This window comes from Equus przewalskii, chromosome 20, assembly GCF_037783145.1.
Source record: "Equus przewalskii isolate Varuska chromosome 20, EquPr2, whole genome shotgun sequence".
NCBI classification, from domain to species: domain Eukaryota; kingdom Metazoa; phylum Chordata; class Mammalia; order Perissodactyla; family Equidae; genus Equus; species Equus przewalskii.
Window position 1 is genome coordinate 6,875,992 of NC_091850.1, and position 14,642 is coordinate 6,890,633.

A 14,642-nucleotide genomic window follows, 5' to 3' on the forward strand; every position below is an offset into this window, starting at 1 on the left:
CGTTCCACTATGGACATAGTTCCACTACACCTTAAAGCTTGCCTAACCAAAACTTGCCAGAAACCTATAGCCCGTGTCATTCTGCCACATCTATAAACACAGCTGCAAATTATCCAGCATGTTATTATCTTCTACTTTGCTCTCCAATGGCTCAGAAGTCTTATTTCAACTAGCTTAGAAGCTCCTTAAAAAGCAAGACCATGTGTCACATCTTTTCTATACAGGTTTTAATACTAGCTATATAAGAACTCCATTATTAGTCAATTAACTGACAAATGAGCATAATGAGGATTACACTGATTCAGAATCCAAGAGTAGATTGATACTTCAGCTGCCAATGAACAAGAAATAAGTATACCAAAAGTACTCATTCCACTAATCATCCAAGTATATCTATAGAAATAAGGTAGAAAAATATTGAAGTATGTTGGCTTTTCCAGAGCCACAATAACCAGGAATTTCCTAAGAAGCCTATGAATTAAAATGATAATTTTTCATCTTGCACAAGAAAGGAAACGTTACATCCCAATACCTTCCCTCCCACAAACCACTGTCTAATTACTATGGGTTTCTTAGTTTTCCTGAGCTGCAGAATCCTTTTGGCAATAAGACAGCAAATAGGCAAGTGCTGATATTTACCACAGGGGCAAAAGGACACCAGAGAGGACAAGCTGTGTCACACCAGGAGTCCACCAGAGCAAAACTATTGAAACTTAGAATTAAGACTTCCTCGATCTTTGTTAATAAACAACCATTATCTAAGTTCTAAAAATACACCAGGCACTGCCCTTGATGCTAAAGACACGGTGAGGAATAGGGCAACTGAAGTGCCAGCACTTACCACTCTATGGATCATCTCACAGTGCTTGGTGAACAGGTTGGTCAGCTCCTAAATAGGCACACTGGTTGGGTAAGTGGGTAATACATGAAACCTAAGCTTTCACACACACACACACACAACCATGTACATACATGTATATGGTATAGCTGTTATAAATTTGTTTTGCTTTCCTGTACTAAAGCAATTAAAAGAGGGGGTGCATTTCTACTCTTTAAATCCCACACAATATTTATGGGCACGATTCAGCTCACTGACTCTCAGATGCCTTTGATAACAAGAAGTCCACACTTGACCAGTCTGTCTAGGCACACCCACGCAGAGAGCCACTCCAGCAGGCAGCCCGTCCTTCCCAGGAGGACAACACATACATAAGGTCTTGCATATTTTTTAATCCTCGCAAAATATGAGGAAGAGAAAACTGGGATGGGAAGTTTTAAGCGACTACTTCTGGGTGGAATTTCATTTTAGAAAAAAAACCTCTCCCCCAAAACAAGTGGTTCTTCATTCATGCAGAGACTGAATCACAACACACTTCACATGTTTTCTGTTAGTTAATCTCACGGCACCCAAGCATGTTTAGAGCAAGGATGCACACTGAGAGTATCTGTTCACAGAGGCAGTACTGAGATTATAGCGAGGATTTTCTAGTTTGTTTTTAAGCTGATCTTTGATTTACAGACTCCTGTTAAACTAGCTACTCTCGGGATGGGCCCAGGTGAGCCTATAATGAGATTTATCTTCATGGATTAGGCCTGACCTATAATAATCTGCTCAGGGGTCCCTATTGCTATTTCAGCACTGAGTTATGAAAATTCATCCCTTCACTATAAACAGAACCTAGCTCAGGGGGTAATAACCAGGAGATGTATTACTCCTGGAATACAAGCACTCCTGAGACTCTGATTATAATGTCCACAGCTGAAGGCATTATTTCACAATTGAGATTACTACTTTCCAGATGAAAAAAATTCTGAACTGTGGAATAATGCCTTCAGCTACATACACTGTAATCACTCTCAGCAGTTCTTGCATCCCAAAAGCAACAGAGGTTACCCACAGTTGGTATGGTGAGCTGACTTAGGGACTGGCAGGCAGAAGTTACAGGAGCAGGCACAGATAACCCTAACTTCATATTTGCTTTATCCGGGGGCTTTAGTGTAAGAGTTCAACGTGTCCAATAACCATATCAACTTCACTAAAGATCAAGCAAATTTAAAAGAGTAATTATTTTTCAGCTAACAAACTACCCCAGTTGTTTGTTTTTTTTAGAAGACAATACTGACTGCTGGCCAGAGAGCAATGAGTTGTGCCTTCTCAATACATGTAAGTCTAAATTTGCACAGCGTTCCGAGAAACAATCTAGCAACGGTACGGAGAACCTCAATAATGCTCACATCCTTTGCCGCAGTCAACCCACTCCAAGAATCTGCCCTGAAAAAATAAAAAGAGGTGAACAAGGTCTTATTAAAAGCCTGCTCATCGCCATTATTTGCAATAGGAAAAACTTGGAAATAACCTAAAAGAGGAAATAGTTTAATAAATTGTGAGAAATCCATACATTGAAATATTATGAAGCCTTTCAATTGAGTCATAACAGCTGAGAAGAAATGCTAATTCATAGTTGTACTCTACAACTTTTGTTAAGCAATTTATCCAAGGGCATTCAAATTGTTCCTACATCAATATTTAACAGATACTCTCTCAGAGTTAACTACTGGTACTTTTTGGCTCAGGTTTTTGTTTTTGCGCTATAAGGCTAATGAAGTATTGATATAATATTAAATGACTGCAAATAAAATCTGTACCCTAAATAAATGCTGACATTATGTCAGTACATTCTGAATGAATTAAAAAGGAAAAATGCACTTTTGCATATGTTTAGCGAATTTTCCCTGACTCTTCATAATGCATTTTTGCAAATGGAAAAGATGAATATTCATCAAGGCTCTCTGGATATATTAGAGTTTAAATAGTTTGGTTTTAATATTTATAGTACATCATGAAACATAATTTTTCCATTAAAAGAAATGGATACAATGTCAAAAGAGGGCCACTGAAGAAACATAAAATTATACCACCTAATATTAAAAGTTGAAGAATAATATGTGAAAACACGTTCCCCCTTCAAAAAAGTTACCTATTCTAGAAAGCTATCTCCCAGTTTGCTGGGGTGGTGAATTTGAGTGAAAATGAGGAAGAAGGAAACAACAAGCTGGGCAACCCTCATGCAAGGAGGTAAGGACAAAAGGCTAAACTACTATCTCAAACGAAACGATCAGGTAGAACAGTGCTCATTTTCCTCCCTTCCAATACTACCATCTCAGCTAAGCCCTGCTGACAACTCGAAGAAACGTTTTTCCTACCAACCCCAGGAAAAATGACACCAGCATTTCTTGAGTGACAGACACTGTGCAAAGTACCACATAAGAATTCACTCATTTGACCCTCCCAGTAACCTCATGAGGGCGCTACAACCATTAACCCCATTTCACAGAGGAAGAAACTGAGTCTCACACAGCTAATAAGTGGTAAACACTAGAGTTGATCTTTCAACCACTCTGCTTTCCCTCCATTTCCACTTTCCAACCGTACAATTATAGTTTCATTCCTGAATACAGTTTCCATAGTTAACTGCTCTCTGGCTTGAAGAATAGCTTCTTGATTAGGCTGAATAATATGATCCTAAAAAGTTAATCACAGATTAAAAACAAAAAGAAAATAAAGACTCTGTTCTAAGGCACTAAAGATGTACAGAAAGGAAATATATTCACTTATGCATTTAACAAGTCTTCACTAAGTACCTACCACGTGCCAGGCGCTATTCCAGGCCCTGGGGAAATAGCTGGGAAAAAACAGAAAAAACATCTCCACTCCTAGGAATTTTTTATTAGAGTAATAAGAGATATATAATGAAATAAGCAAATTATGTGGTATATTGGAAGGGGAAAAGGCTATAAGTGGGGTGTGTGGCATGCAGTGTAGGGAGCAGTTTCAAACAGGACAGTCAAGGAAGACCTCACTCAGAAGGAATGTGATGGGATGTCCACACAAACAAAACAGATGAGGTTCACGATTCAAATCAAAAAGAAAATTGGAGAAAAATACCAGAGAGGAATTTGCACTGTGCTTCTGCCATCCATCTATTACTCCAAAGTACAAAAGAAGTGAATATTTCTTACGATGGCCACATACACCATTTCTAAACTTTAATCATCAAGGCTTACAAGCCTATTTTCCTACAGAAAAATAAGTTACCACTGGTCCTGCTTTTGCCTCCTGAAATTTCCATCTCTCTTGCCAGAAAGCAGCATCTGTATAAATCCCCTGCTTTTGACGACTATGACTTCTTTGATAAACTACCCGTGTGTGTGGGGAGGGACAGAAAGATGGAGGAAGCAAATGGGGAAATGAGTTTTCCCCTCTTCAGATTAATGTATATGAAGTATACATCTGACACTTCATCAGGACTCCTGGCTGGTGTCCCGGCAGGCGGACACTGGCTGAGCATGTATTCTGCCAGCTACCGGGCTACTTAGGATGAATTGGCAACACGCCATTTATCTGAAATGCCCCATGTGTCTGGGAGAGGCAGCACAACTACATTTAGCATTGCCAAGGAAAACTAGATACTTCAGGCTAGGAATTAATCTCCTCCTTGAGAAGGTAGTTAGCATTACCTTCAAGTTTGCCTATGGCATTTAAATCATTATAGGCTGTGCTTTTACTAAAATTCATACCTACCAAACCACAGGGCCTTCATTTACATCTTACTAACACATGAATACTTCTCAAGTTAAGGGTCTATATTTTTCTGAACTGTAAGTTGTTGTGTTGAACATGAAATTCTGTTATATCAAGTGTAATGCTGTCATTTGGACATAAACCACATTGATTCCTATTTTTCCAAGTTTTCCACGTCTGAACACACATATGACTTCATCTTACTTCTTCAAAGAATCAACAAGATATTTAAACCGATGTGACTACATGATTCCTTACAAGCAGATTAATGAAATTTCCTTGAATATGGACACTGATAGTCTCTTCACAATTTTGTCACCATATTTTCTGAGCAGCTGATGTGGAACTAAACGGGATTTGGCCCATTACATGGACTTTAAGGCTAATCACAATTGTAAGCTGGACACTGAACAGCAAAACCAGAGAGGTTTTAGATGGATGGTTTTATTAGGCCCCCCATTACAGAATACAGGATCATACCATCACTCTTGCCTTGCGACTAGAGAAATCTGTCACTTTCCACAAATAATTATTCATTCCACCAACATTATTTATTGAATGCCTCCTAGATTCAACGTGTTGTGCTAGGAGCAGTGAGGAGCAGAAAGTTAGAATCAGACAGGACTTCTGCCTTCAAGGAGCTGGCAGTCTAGTAGGGGAAAATGAGGCATTAACACAAAGAACTAAAGCAAAGGTGACTAGGATAAATGCTAAGGGGAGTCAAGAGGAAGACTGACTTAACAGCAATGGGAGCAATGGGGGTGAGGATAGTGGTGAGGAGAGAGGATCAGAGTGAAGCATGTTCTATTGAACACCCCACCAGAAGCATCAGCCTGTTTAGAAGACAAGGAAACAAAAAAGAAGTTCTAATAGCTGTACATTTCCACCTCTTCAGCACCATTCTCTATCAAATCTGCGAGCTGTAATCAGCAGGGATAATTTAGATGTAATCCAATCCAAGACACAGGAAACAGATTAACTTTAAAGGTTCTGCAAAGGATACCAAAAGCAGGAAAAGTCATTAACACGCACTGAGTGACATATTGAAATAAGTGATATGGCACAGAACAAGGAAGAGATCAAGATGATGCCCTGCCACGCAGCTCTGCTCCAGCTGCTGCTGCTCTTCACAGGACAGAAGGTGGTGGACCCAAGACTTGGTCCAGCAGGCCGCAAAGAGTTCTCCTTAGACCACAATTAGGAAGTGATGAAACCTCTGAAGGAAAGATACGATGAGGGTTATATTCTAAACCTCCACTGTCTGTAGGAAACAGTTCATCGCAGTCTTGCTTCTATACCCAAGCCTCCTCACAATACAGTAAGAACAGAAGTATTAATACTGCTAACCTTGGAGACTTGTTACGAGTCAGGGACTATTTTAAGTTTGCTCTCTATGGTATTTTAGCATTTTCCCTAGTTTTGCTCTTAAGCAAACACTATAAAAAGTTGGAGGGTAGAGATGCTAATAATTTAAGTGACTCTTTGATAAGAATGTCATCAAACAGATTTTTGGGAGTACTCTTCTTCTGTTTTCTATTAATACGTCTTATTTTTCTATCTTATTACCAAATATCTTAGGTCACCTGATGTGTTTTATTAATGAATAAATCAGTTTCTGTGTCTGATTACGTGACTATCAGTATTAGATCATAAGAGATAGTACCTGTGACAGTGTTGTTTTAATCAGAATGATTTACTTGGCAATAAACATACAGGATTACTATTTAAGTGTTAAGAATAATATTGCAGTGGCCCAAAAAGCACTCTTGTTTAAAAAAAAATCCCTAATTGTCAGGAATTTCCCACTTTCCTTAAAAAGTAAATGGTTACTATAAAATAAGTTTTCAATAAAATTCCCCAAGAAGAAAAAGTAACTTCAAACTTGGGGATGGGAAGGAGAAAAATGCTAACTACTGTCACTTTAACTGTTCCTTTAAAAATAAGCCCCAAAATTTACATGAGAAGAAGACGATGAATTTTGGTTTAAAGATCATAGTCAATTTTGAAGTCATAAAATACCCCGAAAGAAACTTTTTTGGGGATAATTATTCAGTATATTCAGAATCTTTATTATTCTGAAAGTAGAATCAGGTAACCCCAAAGTTGAATTCCAGAGACTGTTTAATACTCCTTTTCATCTTGCAGTTGCAGATGAGGTGATAAAACCTGAGAAACTCAGTGACCTGCCCAAGTTCATGCAGCCAATTAAAGGCAAAAGCAGGACTAGAGCCTGGCGCTAATTCAAATCTCTCTGCCTTACTGAAGGACTCCCGAATATCCAACAGGACTTATTACCAATGCATAAAATAAGGCATCGCAGTACACAGATTTATATATTATTTGCATCGTCATCAGTAAAAGATGTTTAAAAACCTATTCCCATACCACACAACCCACCACCTGTGCAAAAATAACCTGTACAGACCTCTAGGCTGAGCCAAAGGTTAAAGTAGAGAAGCAATGAGTCCACTAGAAAACAAAACCCTAATAAGCATCATGGTTAAAAATAAAAGTCTAGGGCCTGTCCGGTGGCATAGTGGTTAAGTTTGCGTGCTCTGCTTCAGCACCCCAGGGTTTGCAGGTTCAGATCCCGGCCGTGGACCTAGCACCGCTCATCAAACCACGCTGTGGCAGCATCCCACATAAAATAGAGGAAGATTGGAACAGCTGTTAGCTCAGGCACAATCCTCCTCAAGCAAAAAGAGGAAGACCGTGAAACAGATGTTAGCTGAGGGCCAATCTTCCTCACAAAAATACTAAATAAATAAATAATGGTCTACATTGAAAAAAAAACATAGGAATCCACACTGCTAACAAATACACAAATATTTACACTGTGTGCCAATTGGTAAATGTGGAAAGAGTGTTAAAATTGGAATAATGACCATTTTTAATTGTCATAGAAAAGAAGAGTCCAGGCAAGACTGATGAACGAACGTAAAGTCTAGGGGAAATTTTTGATGAGGAGAAACACGTTTGTACAGCCTGAAACTTTCTCTCCACAGAATGCTTACTGATTGCAAAAGAAAAGTCAAACTGCAGTGGAGAAATTGGGTAACACCTTGCCTGGGTGGAAACATTAATATCACACTGAAGGGCAGATGGACCTTATGTGCCTGCAGATGGCATGCCCGGAGAGGGTGCAATGTCATATTCTGGCCTGGAATGCAAAACCTGAATTTCATCATGAGGAAACGTCAGACCTATCAGACACAGGTATTTGAGAAATGTTCCATTGAAAAAAGTGGCGGAGAGCATGGGGATATAGTCTTCAAAAACTGTCATGTCATAAACGGCAACGAAAGGCTATGGAAAGGTTCCAGATTAAAGGAGACTAAATAGATAGGACAATTAAATGCAATAGATGACTCTAAATTGGATCCTATACTGGAGCACAAAAAAATGCTACAGAAGACATTATTGAGCCGATTGATAAAACTGAAACACAGATGGCAGAGCAGATAAAAGGCTTGTATCAGCACTAAATTTACTGAAGTTGATAACTGTGATAACAAAAGGCCAGGATACACCCAATTTACTCTCAAGTGGTTCCAAAAAATTATACACACACATCTCTAAATATACATATATACAGAGAGAGATAAAGCAAATGATAAAGCAAATTGGGCAAGAGGTTAACAGTTGAATCTCAAAAATCAACTGGTGTTTTACGTATTTTTCTCATTCTTGCAATGTTTCTGTGAGTTTGAAACTATTTTCAAATAAGAAGTGTGAAAATTAATAAAAGGAAACTTCATTTAAAATGGAATAAGCAGTCCCGAAAGGGGAGCCCCCATGTAGTACCATTCGAGGTTAACGAGAGGAAAGACAGTCAATTACAGACCCCCCTAGAAGTCTTCAACAGGAAAGAACAATTAATTATAGGAAAAAATGTACATTACATCCCGGACAGAAATCGACTACCCAGCAACTCAGCCAATGAGAAACCATCACCACCCTGAACTCTTGCTTTTCTCCAACGGACTTTCCTTCAAAACAACTCTTCCCAGTTGCGTCTTTTTTCTCTATAAAATAAAGTTCCTCTCCTCTATTTGTTGAATTTGCACATGGTCCACTATAGCATGCATATCCTGAATTGCTATTCTTTGGCTATTCCAGAATAAACTCGTTTTGCTGGTAAAATAACTAGCTGTTTTATTTTTAAGGTTGACAGAAGTTAAAAATAAATAAATAAATAAAAGCTTAGAAACATTTTCATTTCTTTTGAGGGAAGAGAAGAGACAGAGTCAATTTGAAACAAATACCCCAAATTACATCGTTGGGGTTAGGGGAGACGACGGGCCTTGGAAAAAATTAGCATACTGAAAGCAAGGAATTTCACTTTGCCAAATATGTGCTCAATGTTAAATGTAGGTAAGTTCAAACCTAGTTAAAGTGAATAAACTTAAAATAGTCTCTAAAGAGGTGGCGAGATGGAGGAAATCCAGCCCGTAGAAGACAGGGCTGGAGGACACTCACCAGGCTGGCCGTGAGCGAAGGTGCCGACTGGCCCAGGGCCTGGCTGCGCATGCGCAGGAGGTTGGACGTCTCCACCGAGGCTGGGCAGGCCAGACCTGCAACTGGATTTGGAAGGAGGTACCTCCCTGTTGGGGTTGAAGAGAAGACAATGTAAGTGGCGGGCTGAACGGCAGCACTTGCATGGCGATGGCAGATCCCTCCTTGGCCATCCTCCTTCTGTGCTACTTCTGCCATACTCCATAATTACATTTATTAATAGCAACTGGAGGCAAACTGTTTTAAGTCAGTCAGGAGATGCAGTTGCAAGTTCTGACCCTGATTTCCCACATAAAGCCAAGTCAACCTCTTCATCTCCAGCATCCGTAGCTTTCAGCCAGGGCAGGAGGAAGTATCTTGTTACTTCTGCCTGTTCCCTGGGACCATGCTGAGACCATACACAAATACACAAAATATTCTCAGCATCACAGAAATAAGGATGTGCATTTACAAATGTACTTTTAAAATATCTAATATGGAAAGTGATCTAGGAATCAACTAGAAAAAAGACTGAAGTGGAGATCATGACCAACAAAAGGTAGAGTTGGAATTCTTCCAAGGTGAAATGGGGCTGGTGCCTCTTTCTCCCTGCTTCTCTCTCTGAGGCACTGGTGGTCATCCAACCATGTCTACAGGATACATAATGGTATTCATTTGCATAAGTCAGGACATCAATGTCAGTTTAGGTTCACTGAGTAATTTACATCCACCTTGAACTCTAATATATACAGGTATGCCTTTAAAAGTCAAATAGCTGAACCAATTCACAATGTTTTACTTCCTTAGTACATGGACGAGATTAGTTACAAATACACAAGAAATAAGGCTTTTTGACTTCAGGAGGTTAGGATGGACATGAAAATTCACAGAATAATGAAAGTCAGTAAAAGCAGAGACTATGTTTGATTTTTATCTGCTTTGCCCCAAGACTAGCGCAATGACTGGCCATAGCAGGTGCTCATTAAATATCTGTTGAACGATGAAAGGAGAAGTGGACACTTGTTTCCCAGAAAACACAAAGGGACAACGAAAAGACAGCAGGCAACCCATCAAACCTCATCCGAGGGCTGTGTGTGTGGAGACTCCAGCTTCGAACCTCTCAGAATCAAGAGGGACTGTGGCGTGTGTGGCTGGGGGCCCTGCAGCAGAGGTAACACCTGTTCCCGGGGTTCTCCCCAGCAGATGTGTTCCTTGGGAAACAGCCTCACTCTCCTACCTCAGGCATGCACTTCCCAAGCATCTCCCACTGGTTAATAACTACTGCAATGTATTAACCAGTTTACTCTTAGTGCCCATGGGAACTGACGGTGCTATGAAAGCACGGGAGCGCGGGGCAGCTCCTATCAACTGTTCATGTTAAAACGTCTAATACTCTGACCCACTTGCTTTCAGAAATCTACATTTTAATTGCAAAGGAAAAAATGGCTACTTATTTTGCCAAAATTGCTCTTTCACTCTCTTATTTTATAGTGGAAAACACAGACTGTACAGGAAACTAGATCTGCTTTTGAGATCTTGATCTGGAGCTGAATGATGTGGAGGAAGGAAGTCAGATGCACTTGCCATCTCGAAAACGGAGATGATGGGATCCACTACGTGAAGCTGTTGGGAGATTAGCAGGTTTTACAAGTAAAGCACCTGGTATATGTTAGCTATTTCATCATAACAGTAGTAAGAACGCAAAGTATCTTTTCTGCTTGGGTTTGGTTTCCTTTCACTCACAAGTAAAAAAAGTAAATATATATAAAGAAAAAAAAATCACCTATAATCACACCAGGGAAAACCACTATCAACATTTCAGTGATTTTCTGCCAGACTTTCTTTCTGTAACCTATATTTATGGGATCACATTGATTTTTGTCACCGATTCCCCACTAACCCCACATAATAGGGTAGGATTTTTTCCCAGCAAATAAATATAGCAAATATCAATTAATTGAAGCATAACCCTATCACTGAAAATTCAAATATAATTACCCTCTGTGGTTCCAGTCACCATCTCAAAAACATTAAGATACATTTTTGTGCAGGGTATGTTACATTTAAAGTCTAGAATTTTTATCTTTTTCCTTGCCTTATTTTGAAACATGAACTAAAAAGCTGGACTAAGGGGGCCTTTGGGAAATCTGTCCCCTTTGGACCCAAAAACAGGACATTAATTGAAAAAGAACAGGAAAACTCTAAGACTGCATTTAGGAATGCTAACGTCAGGATTACATGAAAAAATGATTTCTTTAACATGGAAATAACTCTCACTATTTGAAGGACGTTACTTGTCAAAGAAATACACCAACCTCCAGGAATTGGAATCCATAGATTTTTTTTTTTCTGGTCTCTCCTGTGTCTTTCCTGTATTTATATTTTCTTTTTTCATGTTTCAGGGAGTGCTGACAGGAGAAGAGAAACTATGTGATATCAAGGTGTGTGTGATGGAGAAACTCTACTCTGGCCTCACCGTTTCTCTGGCCCAGATTGTTCATTTTAAAAACCACTAAGGGTAGATACAAAAACACTTGAAGAATTTAATGTAATCATGGAAAAACTTGAAGGCAAACATTCTAGTTCACTGAAGCATTCTATAATCAGTCCTTTTTTTCTTTTAGTAGAAAATAATTATTAGACTATCTCCGTGTAATCCCCCTGAGATGAAGAAATAGGCATTCATTTCTGTATCTTCAGTACTTGGCACAGTGCCTGGCGCTTAATAAGTGCTCAATAAATGTTTGTTGCCTGAAATGCAGTTAAACTACACTCTGATCAATACTTGATCAAATCTAAATAAAAAACCGAAGAGATTATTTTCTTAAATTTCATTTGTAGTATAGCATAACAGCTAAAGTACATTGAGGTCTCACTATATGTTGCTATATGCAATGTATTAACAGTCCTTTGGGGTACTACGTAATATTATCCCCACTTTAAAGACCAGAGAGGTTACACAATTAGACAAGGGCATACAGCTAATAAAGAGGCAAAACAAGGATTCTTACTCTGAAGCCCAAATCCTATCACAGGAAAATATTCATCACATATGCTTAGGTGAAAATACAAGTTATAAGTAAAGATAGGATGATTCTACATTTATAAGAAAACAATATATATTTATATAGAGAGAGAGAATAAATCTTTTGAAAAGGTGGGAAATGGTAGCAGACAGGATTAAATGGATAGTGCACTTAAGGCACTCACCCTGGGACATGGAGAGCAGTCGATACACTATCAATATTCACATTATCATAAGAACTTCATAACTCCATCAATGCATCCTCTAACCACCGCAGCAACAAAGTAAAACATGGTAATGGGCTCTTTGGATGGATCACAAAAGAAATAAAGAAAAACAATGAATAATATTAAAATAAAGAACAGTATTTCTTTATGGAAAAGATAAACAGCAAATTCAGAATTGTAGTTATCTCTGGCAGGGAAAATGGGGAGTGGGTCCGGGGAGGAGTATGCTGTAATATTTTATTGTTTTAAAAACTATCTGCAGGGAATAAATGCATTTCTTAGTTGAACTTAAAAGTCTAAGGAATTAAGTTTTCACTTGTGGTTTTAATATACTTAATGTTAACTTTTTATAAATGTATCTGAAGAATGTGGCAAATATTAAGATTTGATAAAGCTAGCTGGCAAGTATATGGGGTTGTATTGAATTATTCTCTATTAATTTCTGTATATGATATAATATTGCTTTCAAAAAATGTGCTCCATAATCCAACATGGCAAACTAGCCAAGAGCAAATTTCTTCCACCCCTCAAACTGGTAGTTCCTAAGATCATGTCAGAGAGGGGTGTGAGTGATAAGAGGGCTCCCCAAGGGATGTGGGTGGAGAAGAAGCCAGGGGAGAGGTTCCCTGGAGAATGGGAGCAAAAAGGAAGCATGAAGAACCTCATCATGGTCCCAGCGTGAAAGACATGGCAGCTGTAACTGGGAAAGGCTCCCTTTCTGCCAGTGGGAGGGCAGGACAAAAGCAGGGACAGTTCCTGAATAAGTCCTCAGTGCAGGAAATTAATATGCTAGGATCCCCGCTCAGTAAGCCCAGAGATGCCCCAGGTGGGAAGTCAGACTCTGCATAGATCCAGAACAAGCACTGGGGGAGAGGGCACAAGGAACCAGAGCCACTTCCCCTCTCTCCATTCACTCCTAACCAAGCTTTGAACACTTCCGCTTTGTTAGAGCTCACAGGGCACTCTAGAGCAAGCGGAGACCACTGCTACCAGGACACGCACGCCGTTATCTCCTCCTCTCAAATCCCCCACTTGAACACCACCACATGCCTTTTACTTGTCACTATCTCAGGTGTAAGTCTAATCTCAGTAACAAGACCAGAGGTGTGCCTTGGCAAAGAAAAACAAAGCCAGACACTAGGTAAAGTGGTAAGGACAGATTTGACCCAGTAATAACCACTGCAATAGGGAAAAAGAGGCCAGCGTGAACTAACCCACCTTCAATATGTACAGAAGTAACTGGGTGTTTTAACAGGAGAATGAAGGAGGAGGGCAGGGTGCAAGCTGGGGCCCAGTCGAGTCAGGGAAGCGAAAGTGCCAGGCTGCTAGCTGGCAGTTATGGAAGTTAGGATTCCATCCTCCCACACAGAATGGGAGATAGAGACCCTATCCATCGGCCAAAACAAACAGTAAATTTTGGAGGCAGCCTTCAGTTTTGTCAGGCAGGCACTTTAAGGGGACCAGGGTCATCCTAAGGATGTGGCCCTGAGCTGTTAGAAACTGTGTTAGTGTTTGTTCAAGTCTTTACTCGCCAAGGTTGAGACCTAGTTGAGAAAGAGGGTTCAGAGGAGCCTGGAAAGAGTTGGCAAGGAGAGACTCTGTCGGCCTTCAATTCTTTTGTTACTTCAACAGACCCTGACCCTAAAGGAGACATTTTGATGTTCAATAACTGATCAGTTTTTGAACTGAGCTTGAAGTAAGTTTTTGAACTTAGCCCATATACTTATCTTATACTCTCTTCAAACCCAACCAGACATAAAGGTCTTTGCCAGTAATGATAAAAATAGATTGTTCTAGTTATGGTTGACTCTAGGGTCAGACTGCTGTGTGCCAATTCTGATCCCCAAAACTGATCCCATCACTCAGTCATGAACTGCTCCAAGCCTCAGGTTCCTCAGCTGTAAACTTATAGGGTGGTTGTAAAACCAAAAAAGAAAATGCATTATACAATGAACATTCAGTAAATATAAACTTAAAAAAATAAGAAACACAAAGAGCTACCTAACAAACAATGGATTATAAGATGAGCAAGAAATAAAATTTTAAGCCACTGGAAAAATAAGTTAGGCAGCATTTATACACTTATACAATGTAATGTTTATAACGCTGTCACGGGTTAGATTCAGATGTCACTAAGATTCTTGCATGAGTCTTGTCCTTAGGAATCATATAAATGTTACAGATTGGAAGGTCTTTTAGCACAACACATGGGATGTTTTATTCCTGCCCGGACCCCCATTAGTGTTAATAGGGAAAAGAGGACAACAGATGGATTTAAGGCAGTCATTAGAAGGCATCAACATTGTGCCATAGT

The 14,642-nt window shown here is 39.5% G+C and overlaps 1 protein-coding gene across 8 annotated transcripts in view; it reads right to left on the bottom strand.

The window, feature by feature from the left end:
• MAST4 (microtubule associated serine/threonine kinase family member 4) overlaps positions 1-14,642 on the bottom strand; it is a 576,955-nt gene that overhangs the window by 367,891 nt on the left and 194,422 nt on the right. For 7 of the 8 annotated variants that reach the window (XM_070586853.1, XM_070586850.1, XM_070586852.1 and 4 more), the window contains exon 3: positions 9,062-9,186. The exons of the other annotated variant lie outside the window; for it this stretch is intronic. In XM_070586853.1, the coding sequence (XP_070442954.1) occupies positions 9,062-9,186 (125 nt within the window). The remainder of the gene's footprint in view (positions 1-9,061; positions 9,187-14,642) is intronic. 8 annotated transcript variants of the gene reach the window in all.